The following is a 19,982-nucleotide window of genomic DNA, read 5'->3' on the forward strand; positions in this document are numbered from 1 at the left end:
CAAAGTAGACGTGGCAATTTTAAGTTATGTGCAGTGAAAGGGAAAGGGGGATTTTTGAAGTTTATCAGCCATCAGCCTTTCATTTAGACCTTTTCAAGTATGGTTGAAATCATTCACTTTTCTCCCCTTCCTGCAGGGAGTGAAAGGAGAGAGAGGGTTCCCAGGCCCTACGGGAGATAAAGGAGATGAGGTGAGTGAAAAAGGTTTAATCTAAACAAATGAACCCACTAGTTGTCTGACCATCCAGAATGTCATGGTGACATTGAGCAGTGGGTTTACAAAGGAATGTAAATATATAATACATAATGTGTGTCTCATCTTAAATCCCACCTGCTATAAAAGTATCTTTTCAAAAGAAGCTCTGAAAAGCTCTTTGGTGCAGCGTGTGCACTGTGCCCTAGCTTTTGCACTCGGATGAGCTACTTTATAAAGGCTTAGCCAGGCGCGCGCGAGTGTGTGTGTGTGTGTGTGTGTGTGTGTGTGTGTGTGTGTGTGTGTGTGTGTGTGTGTGTGTGTGTGTGTGTGTGTGTGTGTGTGTGTGTGTGTATGCACTAATTAAAAGCACGGCACTCTTTAGGAGAGCTGAAGAAAAATTCATAGGTCATGTTTTAGTACTGAGTTGGAAAGACAGGCAATATTGTTCCTACACTTTATGAGCTCATTAATAGAAATGCTTTAGCCTCACTGAAGTTCTCTAACTCATAAATGGAAATACAGCAGATTGCAAGCTCAAGATTAAATGTCATTATGTACATATGTTATATACAGCTCAAAAATTAGAACGGAAATGATTTATCCAGTGCATGGGAAAGTGTGTCCAGCTGTCGTGCGTATTACTGATTAGATTATGCATTTACTTATCCTACATGTGAAGCTATAAATAAAAGAAAATAACACTTTTTCCACACTACTACTTTTTCACATTAAATCATTCATTGTATGATTGCTGTTGCCTGCAATGGAGCTTTATTTTAGCTTTTCTAGACACAAAGAAAACATTTTTGATAGAACCTGGAAAACCATTACACCTTGCTCATTAGGTTTCAAGTACTCGTATGTACTGTGTGCTGTGAAGCACCGTCAAGCTTTACTTAGTGTGCTTTGTGAATCACAGAAATGTCTTTCTTTCTTATACTATGGGAAAGAGCATTTCAGTTGCCTGGTGAGCGGTTGTGTGGAAGTGGCGTAAGCTTGCAACAGCAATCACCATGGAAGTGGTTATCAGAGAAATATGTCAGATTAAACTGGATATATTGAGATAACACGAGTTGCATTAATGTACTTGCGCATATGTATGTGAAAAAGCTATGAATCGATGCACAGAGTTTGAAAGTAAAAATAGATGGTGATATCTTGAATGACAGTGAAGAGATGCATCGCCCCAAATTACCCCCAAACTGAGATGTGACCCCATGACCACGCAGGCCCCTGCAGCCATGGCAAGCAAAACAGAGCAACCTGCCCCCATGAGGGATGACATGCACAGGGATAGGCCCATTACCCCACTCCGGTAAGATGCAGTCATAGAGAACAGAGACCCAATGAAAAAGTGCACCCAGCCTCCCTGCAGTCAGGAGTGATGGGGGCTTGTGTGCATGAGATATAGGAAAAAAAAAACAATTCCAGCATCAGACAGAACTCAAAACCCCACAGAACCGGAACCACCCACCAGAACAAGAGCCAGGAAGAACTCAAAGGACCATGATCCCCACCACCCCCAACTCATAGTGCCATAATTTCAAGCAAACTGCAAAATACAAAATTAAAAATCATTTTAATAAATACTTGTTATGGTAAATATCTACTTTTTTATCACAAACATTTAAAAAATTAATCTACATATAAAATAAATGTGCACATGGACAAACAACATACCAGTGTTAGACATGAAAAAATATTTAAATACACCTGCTTGATATATGTGCTGGACTGAATTTATATAGCGCTTTTCCATCTGAATCAGAAGCTCAAAGCACTTTACAATGATGCCTCACATTTACACACTTCGTACACTCACACTACACACCAGGAGCAACTCGCGAATTAAGGACCTTGCCCAAGGGCTTTGTGATTATCTGATCTGACTGTGGTTAGAATTGAAGATCCTCTGGTTTCAAACCCATGAGGTGGAGAAGCACAGCGATGGGCATAGCTAACCAAAATTTAGCTTCAATAACCACTAATCCGCTCACTAAAATTTAATTTTTATAGCGCTAAACCGATAAACCACTAAAAAATTTATTGGACATTACAGCTAACTGCTAATTTTTAGTATTGACTCGGTACAGTGTCAGCTAGTAATAAGCCAGATTCGAGTTTAAACACCACTGAGGCTTCTGAGTAAAATCAAAGGTGACGACAAACTCAAAACAATGAGCCAGAGCTTCTGTCTTTATCCACCCTGCACGCTGCTGTAAGGAAGTATCATTTACTTTCCACATGCAATGACACAGACGTGTGGTAGGAGACGTGAAAAGCAAGGCACTTTGCACTCATAGTTTCATTTCTAACCATAACTAATTCCAGACAGTTTATCGACATTAACTGCTACTGTGATTTTTACAAAGTGAAAATATCGCACATATCTTTTAAATTATTGCGCTAATTCTGAAGGTTTGAGCATTAACCGACACACATGCCAAAAGGCATTATGGGAGTCTCCATAAAACCAGATATATGCATGTCATGCAAGCCAACAAAAGTTTGATTAAATAATTTAAAACCATGTGCTATTTATAACCAATGGGGATACAAATATGCTTTAATACAGGCCTTAAAAGAATCAGCAGGAGTAGACTTTATAATATCCCCAGGTAGACTGTTCCCCCGAAGATGGAGCACAATGAGCAAAAGCTCTGCAAACAGTTGGCTTCTTCTTAATGCCAGAACACAAAGTAAGCTACATCCTGTCCTAAGACTGCAGAACATGCGACAGAAGTACATCAGGCTCAATGCGTTCTACAACCCCAATTCCAATGAAGTTGGGACGTTGTGTAAAATGCAAATAAAAACAGAATACAATGATTTGCAAATCCTCTTCAACCTATATTCAACTGAATACACCACAAAGACAAGATATTTAATGTTCAAACTGACAGACGTTTTTGTTTTGGTGCAAATATTTGCTCATTTTGAAATGGATGCCTACAACACATTTCAAAAAAAGCTGGGACAGTGGCGACAAAAGACTGGGAAAGTTGATGGATGCTCAAAGAACACCTGTTTGGAACATTCCACAGGTGAACAGGTTAATTGGAAACAGGTGAGTCTCATGATTGGGTATAAAAGGAGGATCCCCAAAAGGCTCAGCCGTTCATAAGCAAAGATGGGGCGAGGATCACCACTTTGTGAAAAATTGCGTGAAAAAAATAGCCCAACAGTTTAAGAACGATGTTTCTCAATGTTCAGTTGCAAGGAATTTAGGGATTCCATCATCTACAGTCCATAATATAATCAGAAGATTCTGAGAATCTGGAGAACTTTCTACACATAAGCGGCAAGGCCAAATCCAACATTGTTTGCCCGTGACTTTTGATCACTCAGGCGGCACTGCATTAAAAACCGACAGTGTGTAAAGGATCTCGCCGCATGGGCTCAGGAAGACTTCAGAAAACCATTATCAGTTAAAACAGTCCATCGCTACATCAACAAGTGCACGTTAAAACTCTACCATGCAAAGCGAAAGCCATACATCAACAACATCCAGAAAGGCCGCTGCCTTCTCTGGGCCCGAGCTCATTTGAAATGGACAGACACAAAGTGGAAAAGTGTGCTGTGGTCTGATGAGTCCACATTTCAAATTGTTTTTGGAAATTATGGACGTTATGTCCTCCAGTCAAAAGAGGTAAAAGACCATCCAGATTATTACCAGCGCAAAGTTCAAAAGCCAGCATCTGTGATGGTATGGGGGTGTGTTAGTGCCCATGGCATGGGCAACTTACACATCTGTGATGGCACCATCAATGCTGAAAGGTACATCCAGGTTTTGGAACAACACATGCTGCCATCCAAGCAACGTCTTTTTCAGCAAGACAATGTCAAGCCACATTCTGCACGTGTTACAACAGTGTGGCTTCATAGTAAAAGAGTGCGGGTACTAGACTGGCCTGCCTGCAGTCCAGACCTGTCGCCCATTGAAAATTTGTGGCGCATTATGAAGCACAAAATACAACAACGGAGACCCCAGACTGTTGAACAACTGAAGTCGTACATCAAGCAAGAATGGGAAAGAATTCCACCTACAAAGCTTCAACAATTAGTGTCCTCAGTTCCCAAAGGCATTGTGTTGTTAGAAGGAAAGGTGATGTAACACAGTGGTAAACATATCACTGTCCCAGCTTTTTTTGAAATGTCTTGCAGACATCCATTTCAAAATGAGCAAATATTTGCACAAAAACAATAAAGTTTATCAGTTTGAATTCAGTTGAATATAGGTTGAAGAGGATTTGCAAATCATTGTATTCTGTTTATATTTACATTTTACACAACATCCCAACTTCATTGAAATTGGGGTTGTAATTAAAATATTGCTCTTGGCTAGCTAATAAAGCATTTGTATCACTTGCGCAAAAAGGTTACATCTGCAGTACATTTAATGCATGTAGAACAAAAACGAGTGACCCATCGCAGTTGCTAAAAGTAGCATTTAATTATTCATTGGAATTGGGGTTGTATAAGAAAACAGGGTGCATAACCATTCAGAAGCTTAGATGTTGTTTTCAGATTTCCTGGATCAAGACTAAAATCCCAGCTTTCATTGACTTCTTGAACACAGAAATCAGAAGTGTATCCGTGGTTGTTGATTCATTTCTCTTGACTTTGACATTCATGTCTCTGGGAGTACATTTTCTGAGATGTAGAGACACTTGGGGCGAGCTTATGAAGTCATGAGATCCCTGGAAAATGCTGAGTGCTGATGCCAGCAGTATGGCAGAAGAATGAAAGTCCAAGTCTTTAGGGTCCTAGTGCTGTGGTTGTGAGACCTGTATGTTTACCAGTGACCTAATGCAACAGCTATATGTCGTTGGTTCTAGGTTTCTTCAGAGCCTCGAGTACGACTAGAATGTCTTTGTGTTGTGAATTAATGTCAGGCATAACATTATGGGGATGTCATCTCTAGGGACCACCTGGAGTACCCGGACTCCCTGGTCTAGCAGGTCGTACAGGAGCACCGGTATGAAATGCACATCTACTGTTATTTAATATTACATTGTATCTAATGTTGCATTATGAAGGTTCATGTCCAGATATTTCACTTTTATGGTGCTATTCTGTTTTCAGGGGCTTATGGGCAGACCCGGTATAATGGGCCAACCTGGAACAAAAGGAGAAAAAGTAAGCTTCATTACTGGTTTAATGGGTATTTCATGTTTAGTAACCCGTATCCAAAGTATGTTATTGTGACAATACAGATCTTTGATAACATTTGTAATTAGAGTCAGGTCCATAAGTAGTTGGTCAATGAGACATTTTTTTGTAATTTTGTGATGCAGCAGCCAAATGTTGTATGATTGCAGTTTCTTCATTTACAACACCTTTCGAGTTGTCATGGGTTGCTTGGTGGCCTCCCTAATAAGTTTTCTTCTTGCATGCTCAGTCATTTTCTTGACATATTTACTATGCACTTTTATTTTGTCAACAAGTTCTACAAAATTGTAGAAGGTTAGCTGACAGCAGAAATGATCAGTTCATGTAACTCAGTGAACTTATTAGTACTCAATTAACATAAATTGTGTAATTTCAAATGAACAAAAAATGTATTTTAAGTAAACTGAAAACAAAAAAACAATATACGAGGTCTGTGAGAAAAGTATTGTACCTTTTTATTTTTTTCAAAAACTATATGGATTTGAATCACGTACGATTACATCAGCCAACCTTGAACCCTCGTGTGCATATGTGAGTTTTTTCACGTCTGTTGGTTGCGTCATTCGCCTGTGGGCAGGCTTTGAGTGAGCACTGGTCCACCGCTCCCGTCGGAATTCCTTTGTCTGAGAACTTGCTGAGAGACTGCCGCTTTGCTTGATCAAAATTTTTTCAGAAACTGAGACACATCCAAGTGGACATCATTCGAGAAATTCATATGGTTTTTGGTGAAAATTTTAACGGCTGATGAGAGATTAAGGAGTGTTACTATCGCTTTAAGGACAGCCCACGGCGCCGGACGGTGCACCGAGCCGCCGTCGTCAGCCTGTTTCAAGCTGAAAACTTCCAAATTTAAGCCTCTGTTGACCCAGGACGTCGTGAGAGAGCAGAGAAGTTTCAGAAGAGGTCAGGATCAGCAGTTTATCCGGACATTCCACTGTTAAAGGAGATTTTGTAATGAAAGACGTGCGGACAGATTCGCGCGTCGGCACCCAGCCACTCGTCGCGCGGCGGCACAGAGAAACACCTCCGTATTGGAAACCATTCGAAAGATTCAGGCGGCTTTCGATGGCTTTCAGTCGAGTGAGTATCCGAGAAATTGTTTAACAGCTGGGCATGTTCGAACTTGTCCTGTAAGGCTTCCAACGGAGGTGTTCTCAGCTCTCTCACGACGTCCTGCATCAACAGAGCCTTAAATTTGGAAGTTTTCAGCTTGAAACAGGCTGACTACGGCGGCTCGGGGCGCGGCGCGCCATCCGGCGCCGTGGGCTGTCCTTAAAGCAATAGTAACACTCCTTAATCTCTCATCAGCCGTTAAAATTTTCACCGAAAACCATATGAATTTCTCGAATGGTGTCCACTTGGATGTGCCTTACAGTTTCTGAAAAAATTTTGATCAAGCAAAGCGGCAGTCTCTCAGCAAGTTCTCAGACAAAGAAATTCCGACGGGAGGGGTGGACCAGTGCTCACTCAAAGCCTGCCCACAGGCGAATGATGCAACCGACAGGCGTGAAAAAACTCACGCATGCGCACGAGGGTTCAAGGTTGGCTGATGTAATCGCACATGATTCAAATCCATATAGTTTTTGAAAAAAATAAAAAGGTCCGATACTTTTCTCACAGACCTCGTATTGTTCCCATCCCAGGTTTGGACATACAGTATCATACTTTTTGTATTCCTTAGTGCTTTCCAGCAGCAACAATCAGTGCTTGTGATCTCAGAAGAGCTCACGGGTTCATACATCATGATTCCTACCCTGTTTCTGCAAATTGCAAAAATACAAGCAAAAATCTTCCACTTTTTTGTGCTATATGCATATGGTCATACAAACCCTGGCAAAAATTATGAAATCACCGGCCTTGGAGGATGTTCATTCAGTTGTTTAATTTTGTAGAAAAAAAGCAGATCACAGACATGACACAAAACTAAAGTCATTTCAAATGGCAACTTTCTGGCTTTAAGAAACACTATAAGAAATCAGGAAAAAAAAATTGTGGCAGTCAGTAACAGTTACTTTTTTAGACCAAGCAGAGGGAAAAAAAATATGGAATCATGAGAACGCTCCAACACATCACTAGTATTTTGTTGCACCACCTCTGGCTTTTATAACAGCTTGCAGTCTCTGAGGCATGGACTTAATGAGTGACAAACAGTACTCTTCATCAATCTGGCTCCAACTTTCTCTGATTACTGTTGCCAGATCAGCTTTGCAGGTTGGAGCCTTGTCATGGACCATTTTCTTCAACTTCCACCAAAGATTTTCAATTGGATTGAGATCTGGACTATTTGCAGGCCATGACATTGACCCTATGTGTCTTTTTGCAAGGAATGTTTTCACAGTTTTTGCTCTATGGCAAGATGCATTATCATCTTGAAAAATGATTTCATCATCCCCAAACATCCTTTCAATTGATGGGATAAGAAAAGTGTCCAAAATATCAATGTAAACTTGTGCATTTCAATCAATCAATCAGTTTTATTTATATAGCGCCAAATCACAACAGTTGCCCCAAGGCGCTTTGTATTGTAAGGCAAGGCCATACAATAATTACGTAAAATCCCCAACGGTCAAAATGACCCCCTGTGAGCAAGCACTTGGCGACAGTGGGAAGGAAAAACTCCCTTTTAACAGGAAGAAACCTCCAGCAGAACCAGGCTCAGGGAGGGGCAGTCTTCTGCTGGGACTGGTTGGGGCTGAGGGAGAGAACCAGGAAAAAGACATGCTGTGGAGGGGAGCAGAGATCAATCACTAATGATTAAATGCAGAGTGGTGCATACAGAGCAAAAAGAGAAAGAAACACTCAGTGCATCATGGGAACCCCCCAGCAGTCTAAGTCTATAGCAGCATAACTAAGGGATGGTTCAGGGTCACCTGATCCAGCCCTAACTATAAGCTTTAGCAAAAAGGAAAGTTTTAAGCCTAATCTTAAAAGTAGAGAGAGTGTCTGTCTCCCTGATCCGAATTGGGAGCTGGTTCCATAGGAGAGGAGCCTGAAAGCTGAAGGCTCTGCCTCCCATTCTACTCTTACAAACCCTAGGAACTACAAGTAAGCCTGCAGTCTGAGAGCGAAGTGCTCTATTGGGGTGATATGGTACTATGAGGTCCCTAAGATCAGATGGGACCTGATTATTCAAAACCTTATAAGTAAGAAGAAGAATTTTAAATTCTATTCTAGAATTAACAGGAAGCTAATGAAGAGAGGCCAATATGGGTCATTACATCATCAACATTTATTGATGATGTAATGACAGCCATCTCCCCAGTGCCTTTACCTGACATGCAGCCCCATATCATCAATAACTGTGGAAATTTACATGTTCTCTTCAGGCAGTCATCTTTATAAATCTCATTGGAACGGCACCAAACAAAAGTTCCAGCATCATCACCTTGTCCTATGCAGATTCAAGATTCATCACTGAATATGACTTTCATCCAGTCATCCACAGTCCACGATTGCTTTTCCTTAGCCCATTGTAACCTTGTTTTTTTCTGTTTAGGTGTTAATGATGGCTTTTGTTTAGCTTTTCTGTATGTAAATCCCATTTCCTTTAGGCGGTTTCTTACAGTTCAGTCACAGACATTGACTCCAGTTTCCTCCCATTCGTTCCTCATTTGTTTTGTTGTGCATTTTCGATTTTTGAGACATATTGCTTTAAGTTTTTTGTCTTGACGCTTTGATGTCTTCCTTGGTCTACCAGTATGTTTGCCTTTAACAACCTTCCCATGTTGTTTGTATTTGGTCCAGAGTTTAGACACAGCTGACTGTGAACAACCAACATCTTTTGCAACATTGCGTGATGATTTACCCTCTTTTAAGAGTTTGATAATCCTCTCCTTTGTTTCAATTGACATCTCTCGTGTTGGAGCCATGATTCATGTCAGTCCACTTGGTGCAACAGCTCTCCAAGGTGTGATCACTCCTTTTTAGATGCAGACTAACGAGCAGATCTGATTTGATGCAGGTGTTAGTTTTGGGGATGAAAATTTACAGGGTGATTCTATAACTTATTCCTCATAATGGAGTGAGTCCATATTTTTTTTTCCTCTGCTTGGTCTAAAAAAGTAACCATTACTGACTGCCACAATTTTTTTTTCCTGATTTCTTATAGTGTTTCTTAAAGCCAGAAAGTTGCCATTTGACTTTAGTTTTGTGTCATGTCTGTGATCTGCTTTTTTTCTACAAAATTAAACAACTGAATGAACATCCTCTGAGGCCGGTGATTCCATAATTGTTGCCAGGGGTTGTAGGTAACAAGGTTCAGGATTAATATTGTTGGAGTAACTGAGCATGCAACTGTTTTACATTTTTATTTATTTATTTATTGTAACCACTTTCTTAAAAAATGTATCAATTTTGTGTTTGGCAGGGAAGTGAAGGTCCATCGGGCCAACCTGGGCTTCCTGGGCCTCCGGTGAGTTTCTTTTATTTCAACATGACCCAGCTGGTGATAGCAATTTGCAAAACTCATTTGACTCTCATTCATTTATTGTCATCACATCATCATCATTATTATTGGTCGTAGTAGTTGTAACAGTTCTAAGTTAAAACAATATTTCATTAAATATGAAAGATAATTAAATAGCTCAAAAGGGGCACCACCTGCATATCATATTATGATCAATATGAATCAGTCTTTGATCTAAAAGTCGTAAGTTCTGGATAAGATTGATAAACATCTGTTTTCAACTGGACACAAAACAAACTGGCGTAATATTTACATTTGTACAAGTACAAATAAATGTGACAGAGATTTTGACAATATGGGTAATGATTCATAGTTTTATTACTGAGATGATATGTTGATAATGAGACCTGAAAAGCACGAGAAATGGATGGGCGAAATATAGCACTAAATGTAGAAATTTAACAGGAATAAACCAGGTTAGAATTTATTGTGAATTTTGGGTTCTTGTTATTATTATTATTATTATTATTATTATTATTATTATTATTCAGAAAATTAAATAAAGGAAACCACTTCACATCACTGACAGCAAAGACCATTGGAACACTTGAAGGTTCACTTATCTGTGTCCTTTGGATTGGGTGGAGTGAAAAGGTCCGGTCCTGTCCGATCTGGTTTCCTGATGGGCCTTTGCTGACCTTCTTTAATTGACCTGCATCGAGGTAAGCCCACCGGTGTGGATCTGGCTCAATTTTCCATCAGGACCGAACATGATAGTTCGGCGGTTCCGTAGAGCTTGGTTCACTGACCGATCACGGATATAGGTTTCAGTGTTTGCTATCAATAATGCTCCGACAGCTTCCAAAATGTGTGGAAGATCAATTTAAAATCTTTGTAAAAAAAATTGAAAAAGTTAAAGGCTTTGTAAAGAAAGTTGTAAAATAAAATTAAAGTCAACAAAAACACTTTTGGCATTGAGCGGAAAAATAAAAAAAATGTAGACTCGCAAATTCACTCTTAATTTGAAAACGTCAGCTTGAATGTTGTCTTCAAAATGCAGAAGGCGTCACTCATGCCTTAAACGTTTTTAAAAAGTGGTTCACCAAACAACAAAAGATACGGAACAAAAAGAAACACAATGAAACAAATGCCGTGAGCTAAGGCCATAGAGATTGTTGAAGATGGGTGGAAGAAAATTGAAGAGTGGAAGAAGACAGAGAAAAAAGACAAAAGATAGTTTCTTTGTTCCAGGCTCACATTAAAGAGACTATGCACATGGTCATAAGCTCTGCCCGCTTGTCTCAGGTTTCATCCAAAGAAAGTTATTTGAAAAAAACACACATCAGATACAATGAATGATGTATACCTTCTTTCTTCTTTGGCTAACAAAATATAAGTTGACTGAGTTTCCTCTAAACCATCCTAGAAGCAGGGAAGTGATTTAACAGAAACACTCTTTTCACCATGACAGCTCATTAATAATTCAACAAATAACATTTAAACATGCACCCAGAGATATAAAAGGAATATAATGTCACATAAAAGAAATGTGTAACAAATTAAATTTGTATTTAAGTTTTGTCTTTGATTAACCATAACAACAACCATAACAAAATAAATGATAATTTCTCTCTTTTGTTAAAAGAAACTCTATTCCCATATTGAAGGGTCTGTGTTCTTCCCAATAGGGGTACTGTGGTTCCATTGCATTGTTGGTCATTTACGAGGGCTGTCAATAAAGTATAGGTCCTTTTTATTTTTTTCAAAAACTATATGGATTTCATTCATATGTTTTTACGTCAGACATGCTTGAACCCTCGTGCGCATGCGTGAGTTTTTCCACGCCTGTCGGTGACGTCATTCGCCTGTGAGCACTCCTTGTGGGAGGAGTCGTCCAGCCCCTCGTCGGAATTCCTTTGTCTGAGAAGTTGCTGAGAGACTGGCGCTTTGTTTGATCAAAATTTTTTCTAAACCTGTGAGACACATCGAAGTGGACACAGTTCGAAAAATTAAGCTGGTTTTCGGTGAAAATTTTAACGGCTGATGAGAGATTTTGAGGTGATACTGTCGCTTTAAGGACTTCCCACGGACTTCCCACGGAGCGAGACGTCGTGCAGCACTCCCAGGCGCCGTCGTCAGCCTGTTTCAAGCTGAAAACCTCCACATTTCAGGCTCTATTGATCCAGGACGTTGTGAGAGAACAGAGAAGTTTCAGAAGAAGTCGGTTTCAGCATTTTATCCGGATATTCCACTGTTAAAGGAGACTTTTTTAATGAAAGACGTGCGCACAAGAAAAACACCTCCGTGTTGATAACCCAGGGGCGTAGGTTTGCATATGGACCATAGGGACAAGTCACAATCAATATTTTGGGATGGCAAAATAGTCCCTACCAATATTTAGCATTTTTGTTTATATAACAAAATCATTCACTATTTTTTTGCGAACTCGATACTATAATTTTAGTCGTCACGTTTTGTGTTTTCGACGTGCCAGAATGACAGGGTTACCCATGTTGCAATTTCATTGGCTCACGTTCTTCTCACACGGACGTAAACAAAGCGCATCTCGTGGCAGGCAGTGCTTAATTTGTAAAGTGGGAGGTCCCGGAGCGCAGAGGATGGGTGGCTCCGGTGCAGTGTTGCCAGATGTACGATAATTATCGTATTTGTACGATAGTTTTGCCATCTGTACGATGTACGATCTATAATGGGAAAAAACCCAATATGTACGATAATTTCAGTTGGTTGCCCAAACACGCATCTCTCTCTGACACCCAAGAATCATTTTGCAGGCGTTGTACTCAGGCGGCATCAAAGACACACCACACACAGGGCTGCTGCTGGCTTTGGGCTGCCGGGACAGTCATTTGAAAGCCCGCCCCCTCCCCATACAAAGTAATGAGTTCCCATCCAATCTCTGCAGGACAGGACAGGAAGATTCCCCAACCAACATCTTTTTTTTTTTTTTCGAAACTGTATTTCAACAAATGCAATAACAAACGAACAAAACACAAGAGCAAAGAGATATACAAGAAAAATAAAAAAAAGTTCAAGTTCCTTATGGAGGTGTCAACATTTTTTCTGTGTTCAACAAAATCTGCACAAGTGGCCATGGCATCGGATGACGACAGCGACCTCGAGGTTGAATTCGACTCTTTCTAGTCTGGTAATTAACACGTTTGTGTTACTTCACAGTCTTGCTTGTGCATTTGCGTTCTTTTTGTGCCATAGTTTCCCCATTACTATAATTACTGTTTAAAAATGTGACATAAAATTCTTTGTAAATTAAAAAAAAAAGCTAAAATAGCTACGTTGTATGCGTTTTGTTTATGTACGATAATTTCTCCCAAAATACGATAATTTTGAGGTTTTGGTACGATAGTTTCATATTTCATATCTGGCAACACTGCTCCGGTGCAGAAAAACAAGAAGGGCGGGGGGGAGGGGTTGCGAACAATGCTGTGCGCCACACTTAAAATAAACTGCACACACCTTCACAAATGACACTAATACCCTGCCTTTTCCTCAAAAAATACTACATTTATGTTTGCTGTCTGTCTATGTACTTTTCTGTCACTTTTGCACTCTTTTTCATACTTTTCCCTCGTTTCAAAAGTCACCGAACGCACTTTACTGTAATATATGCAACATATAGCATACTGTTGGAAAGCACGGGTTCTTGGCTTGCTGTCAGTGTTGAAATTTTTCAGAGTGAGGGCTTACATGAGAACTTACGGTAATGAGAATCAGCGGCGCACTAGTGTGAAACTTCCGTGTTTTTCCTCTGCGTTATGACATCACAGGCTTACGTTTACCGTAATACACCATATATATCATTGGAAATCCCTTTTTTTTTTTTTTTTTTTTTTTTGGCAAATTAGGTTGCCAGATACCTACAACTGCATTATTGATGAAGAGAATAGATTATACATCTTGTTTGCAAAAACTTTTTTTTTTTTTGTTAGCTCCACAAGTATTTTTTTTTTTTGTTGTCTTGTTCTCTCAGGTGTAGGCCTGTAGAATAGATTCGTGATTTTGGGTGCAATTTTGTTATTTAAGCTATTTGTTTGTTTGCCTACACACTTAATATTGTAAATAAAGTGTTAAATTATTCAGCATTATGTCGTCATATGTTATGTATTATGCTGTACTTGTGCGTCTAATGGTATGAGTGGGTTAGGGGGTGATGGTGGTGAGCAGGGGGGCCGGGGGGGGGGGGGGTGGTGTGGTATTGTCCCTACCAAAGCTGAGACCAAACCTACGCCCTTGTGATAACCATTTGTAAAATCCAGGCGGCTTTTGATGGCTTTCAGTTGAGTGAGTATATGAGAAATTGTTTAACAGCTGGACATGTTCCAACTTGTCCTTAAGGCTTCCAACGGAGGTGTTTTTCCTGTGGCGGAGCGTCGCGGCGGCTGCGAGCTGACGCTGCAATCCGCCCACACGTCTTTCATTAAAAAAATCTCCTTTAACAGTGGAATATCCGGATAAAATGCTGAAACCGACTTCTTCTGAAACTTCTCTGTTCTCTCATGACGTCCTGGATCAATAGAGCCTGAAATGTGGAGGTTTTCAGCTTGAAACAGGCTGACGACGGTGCCTGGGAGTGCTGCACGACGTCTCGCTCCGTGGGAAGTCCTTAAAGCGACAGTATCACCTCAAAATCTCTCATCAGCCATTAAAATTTTCGACGAAAACCAGCTTAATTTTTCGAACTGTGTCCACTTCGATGTGTCTCACAGGTTTAGAAAAAATGATCAAACAAAGCGCCAGTCTCTCAGCAACTTCTCAGACAAAGGAATTCCGACGAGGGGCTGGACGACTCCTCCCACAAGGAGTGCTCACAGGCAAATGACGTCACCGACAGGCATGGAAAAACTCACGCATGCGCACGAGGGTTCAAGCATGTCTGACGTAAAAACATATGAATGAAATCCATATAGTTTTTGAAAAAAATAAAAAGGACCTATACTTTATTGACAGACCTCGTATATGACCTTTAATCTATTCTGTCTAGCTGGTTGAGATTCTAGGTTTATTGAGCTGTTACCTGTAGGAACAATCCTGTTGGTGTCTGGACATGCTCTGAATTTGGGCAGGTTTCCAGATTGTAATTTATACAAATCTATAACTTCTTATCGCACAAACTAAATGAAGTGACAAATCACCTTTACAGTGGATTTATGAAAAGTTGTATGTGTTATATTTCTTAATTTTTAAAATTGTCCATGTTCTGCTAGCAGTGCTAAGCATGATCATCATCAGTGTTACCACATACAACTGATGGTTTCCAGACCTAAAGTTGTTCACAAACTGCCAAAACACACACTAAACTTTGTAACTATCGTGGATCATGGAGAAACTGGAGAGAGATAACATTTTGCATTTGGTAAGCTTATGTGTTTTGGGTCAAGGATGAACAGTGTGAAAACAGAAAGCTGATAGCAATAAAAGGTTTTGGAGAAATTAGCAATATTAGCTAACAACAGTGAACAATGGATATTGTGCTGAAAGATAGGGGTTTGGGGGTTTTAAATGTTGTTATTGTAGTTCATGTTAGTTTAATAGTGTTGTTAGCATTATAGATTTATTGTGTTTTTATAGCCCAGTTGGTTTAGTCAGTTTAGTTAAGTGTCACGTTGTCATTACCATGAGTGGCATTTGATGTCTTCTGCCACGTCTCTGTGAGTGTGTAAAAATAAAACCACCTGCTTTCTGCAGAATGCAGAAAAGAAAAAAAGCCGTGCGTGCATGTGTGTGTGTGTGTGGGTGTGTATAACTTTGGTCACAAATTGATATTTGCCGTTTGGTATGCTTACGTATTTTGGGTTGAGAATGAATGAATGAAAGAATGAATGTCACCAAAATGGACCATTAATAAGACTAATATTTTTGGAGAAATTAGCAATATTAGCTAACAACACTGAACAATGAACGTTGATAATTACATTCTGGACTCACCACCAATTGCACCACCATGCACCAATCCAGCAGGAACAATAAGTCATCTATATATTAAAAGCGTGCATGTGTCTGTGATTTTATTGAGTAAGTTCAATATAAATGCATAACAATTATAAATACGTTAAAAATACATGGATGACACAAGAAAGTGAAAACTGAAGTGAAAATTTATTTTCAGTGTGGTCCATTTAAAAATCAAATGACAAAATAGAAGTAATAATAAATAATAATAATAATATTGATAATAATAATAATAATAGTGTGTATACAATAACACGAACCTAAACAGTTAATAAATAAGACAGTAAATTAGCATTAGCAGGACAAGGAGGAAAGCTCAGAGAGTCCTGGCAGACAGCTTTCATCCTCTGTCCTGTCAGTTTGAGCTCTTGACGTCTGGGAGGCGCAACAGAGCTCCTCTGGCCAAAAGTTCTTTTAAAAAATCTTTTATCCAAAATGCCGTCGCCATTATGAACTCAACAAAGTGACCAATCCACAGATAAAACCTGAACTGCTTTACTTCTGTTTTATTTAATTTTACTAGATCTTATTTTACATTTTATTTATTTTACTAGGTCTTATTCTACTTCTTCCTTTATTTCTATGTATTTTATATATATATTATCTTTGTTTTATTGTGTGTTTTATGTATGACTATGTTTGTATTTTAGTCTTGTCTTTTTTTTTTGTGCTGGTGACAATTTTCCACCTCGATGAACAATAATGAATTATTCTATTCTATTCTAAAATGATAAAACATTACATAATTGGCAGAAAATAAAAGGGTTGATTTCTTCTTGTGAAAACTGTTGATCTAAGGTCTACAGTTCTAAAATACATTCTGGATTCACACACCATTCCAACTTATTATAGAAACTTTACACAATTTATTACCACCCTTAAAAAACTCAGCTAAAAAGCAATGCAGCCGGAGCATACATAAAAATCAGACAGCAACAAACTGTATGTTTGCAACCAACCAAATTAATTTGTCTTGCCACAACCCCTGGCAAGCTCCCCACTTTGGGAACCACTGCCCGATTCACAGGTGTTAATTATTTAATGTTGTCAGTATGATGTTAAAATGACAGATCATTTTTCTGTCCATTTTAGCTGCATGCTACTCTTAACACACAAGAAAAATACATGCCTAGACTATTCTCTAGAGTGGCAAGGAATGTGTGATGCAGGTGGTGTGCAAGATTTAAACATGGATGCTTAAATGAAAATCAACATGCAGCACAACCTCAACACTCACGTGACACTTGCAGCGTGCTTCAGGCCCAAGCATTTAAAAACATTCATAGGTCGTTTTCTGTGATCACCAAATAATTTGTCTTCATATCTCTTTCTGTCATCGGTAACATCACTGTACATTTCACTCAGGTTCACTGTATTTAGTGTAATGAGAGGAATCTATCTGACAAAGAAGTGCAAACATAGTGAAATTGTGGCGACATGCTCACTGTCGCTGAATCATGTTCCCTTCCTTTAATAGCCTTGTGAGTAAGCACTTCCACAGACAAATCTATAATTCATCAGGCATCTCCTTGAACCTGCTGCACCACACACACACACAAACACACACACACACACACACACACACACACACACACACACACACACACACACACACACACACACACACACACACACACACACACACACACACACACACACTGAGTGATCTCATAAACTGCAGTCTGGGAGGACAGAGGATGGCTCAGTGGCCTGAAAAGGGCACAACTGTCCACCTGCTTCCAAATGAGAACCTTGACTCTGCCCATTGACAGTTGCTTCCCTATACCAATTTGTCATGGAAAAAACCTTTCTTTTATGTTTAATATGAACCACAAAGTCTTCTTTACGTCTTCTCTCGTCTTTTTTTAATCTGTTGGAGGCTTTTACATGTCTAAGGCATTTGGACAAACTCACAAAGTTTGGCCAGAGGGGTACTGTTAGCCTCTAGCACTGTCTGCTCATTTATATTTTTTCTTTCTTTCTTCTGTTATCTTAAAAAAAAAAAAAAAATAACAAAACAAAATAGACTTTACAACCAGACAAGAGTTTTTTATGACTAAGTATCACTCCTTGTTAGTTAGGACACTGTAATCAGCAGGACAACTAAACAGCTACCTTAAACCGCTATAAGCATGCTCATGGAAATATAGACCTGGAATGGACGTGCACGCCTCAATCTCTTAGGAGAGACAGGGCGGCGCCATTACTAAGGGTGGAGATGTGCAGATCATCAATAATAAACTGACCGCTTTTTTTTTTTTCACTAGCGTAGCTATTAACGGATTTTAATAAATGTAGACTTGTTTAAAAGCCCTTTGAAAGCTCTTTCCAATGAACCTATGTATGTGTGAGTGAAAAAAAACTTTTATGTAAAATGCAGAAATTTGGGGAAATTATGACAAACTGTGCAGCTTTTCTCGCTCTATTGTTGCTATTTGTTAACAGATTTTAATAAAAGTAGACTTGTTTTAAAGCCCCTTAATTGCTCTTTCTAATGAACACATACATGCCTGGGTAGAAAAAAATGTTTTATGTAAAGTGTGGAAATGTGGGGGAAAATATGCCATTCTGTTCATTTACTGTGATGTTTTTTTTCCCTGTCATCATAATTCTCGATGGATTTTTATAAATGAAGCCTTGTAAGTTGTATTCAAGCTGATTAAAAGCTCTAATGAACCCATACATGCCTGAATAATAACAATCCTTATGTATTAAAATAGAAATCTGAAGTATGCCTTGCCATTGTGCTCATTTACCTTGCTGCTTTTTCCACTGTAATATTAGTCTTTTAATGACAACAACATATATATGATTTTTTACTAACATTTTATTACAAGTTGATATAAAGCCATTCAGAATTTGACTTTTGACCCTCAGTCATGGTAAAAAGTACCACCTCCATCCCCTCCAACCACACTGTTAAAATGGTCACCTTTGACTGATCTCTCAGTTTCAACAGGAAGCCAGCTCTAGGAAGAGTCCTGATGGATCTGAGTTTCTTCCATTTACAGGTGACTGTGGCCACTGTTCTCATTGAGACCTTCAAAGCAAGCATTTCTGTTGCTTTGAAGATCCCAGTGCACTCTTCTCCAGATTTGTACCTCGAAACAATCTTGTCTCAGAGGTCTAAAGGCAATTCCTTTGACTTCATGCTTGGTTTGTATTCTGACATGTACTTATATGTAGAGAAGTGCGTGCCTTTCTAAATCATGTCCAATCAACTGGATTTACCTTGGGTGGTCTCCAATTAAGCTTTAAATTCTGACGTACATGTGATTTCTTAGTTTAGGTTGTTTGTGTGTGTATATATATATATATATATATATATATATATATATATATATACGAGGTCTGTGAGAAAAGTATCCGACCTTATTATTTTTTTAAAAAACCATATGGATTTGAATCACGTGTGATTACATCAGCCAAGCTTGAACCCTCGTGGGCATGCGAGAGTTTTTTCACGCCTGTCAGTGACATCATTCACCTGTGAGCACGCCTTGTGGAAGGAGTGGTCCATCCCCCTCATCGGAATTCCTTTGTCTGAGAAGTTGCTGAGAGACTGGTGCTGTGCTTGATCAAAATTTTTTCAAAAACTGTGAGGCACATCCGAGTGGGCATCATTCCAGAAATTCAGCTGGTTTTTGGTGAAAATTTTAACGGCTGATGAGAGATTTTGGATTGTTTCTATCGCTGTAAGGACTTCCCACGGAGCAGGACGTCGCGCAGCGCTCCGAGGTGACATCGTCATCCTGTTTCAAGCTGAAAACCTCCAAATTTAAGCCTCTGTTGACCCAGGACATCGTGAGAGAACAGAGAACTTTCAGAAGATCGGAATCAGCAGTTTATCCGGACATTCCACTGTTAAAGGAGATTTTTTTAATGAAAGACGTGCGGACGGATTGGCGCGTCGGCTCGCAGCCGGCGCCGCGCACCCGCCACAGGGAAAACACCTCCGTTGGAAGCCTTAAGGACAAGTTGGAACATGCCCTGCTGTTAAACAATTTCTCATATACTTACTCAACTGAAAGCCACCAAAAGCTGCCTGGATTTTACAAATGGTTATCAACACGGAGGTGTTTTACCTGTGGCGGGCGCACCGCGCCGGCTGCGAGCCGATGCGCCAATCCGTCCGCACGTCTTTCATTAAAAAAAATCTCCTTTAACAGTGGAATGTCCGGATAAACTGCTGATTCCAAGCTCTTCTGAAAGTTCTCTGTTCTCT

General features: G+C 39.6%; 1 protein-coding gene across 1 annotated transcript in view; it reads left to right on the top strand.

Annotated features, from left to right (window-relative positions):
* The window catches only part of LOC117522962 (collagen alpha-1(XIX) chain-like), a 256,577-nt gene that overhangs the window by 135,680 nt on the left and 100,915 nt on the right, over positions 1 to 19,982 (top strand). Inside the window, exons 21-24 of the mRNA XM_034184381.1 lie at positions 137 to 190; positions 5,120 to 5,173; positions 5,281 to 5,334; positions 9,734 to 9,778. Coding sequence (XP_034040272.1) covers positions 137 to 190; positions 5,120 to 5,173; positions 5,281 to 5,334; positions 9,734 to 9,778 — 207 coding nt within the window. The remainder of the gene's footprint in view (positions 1 to 136; positions 191 to 5,119; positions 5,174 to 5,280; positions 5,335 to 9,733; positions 9,779 to 19,982) is intronic.

The sequence above is a fragment of the Thalassophryne amazonica genome, chromosome 13 (assembly GCF_902500255.1).
Source record: "Thalassophryne amazonica chromosome 13, fThaAma1.1, whole genome shotgun sequence".
In the NCBI taxonomy this organism is placed as follows: Eukaryota; Metazoa; Chordata; class Actinopteri; order Batrachoidiformes; family Batrachoididae; genus Thalassophryne; species Thalassophryne amazonica.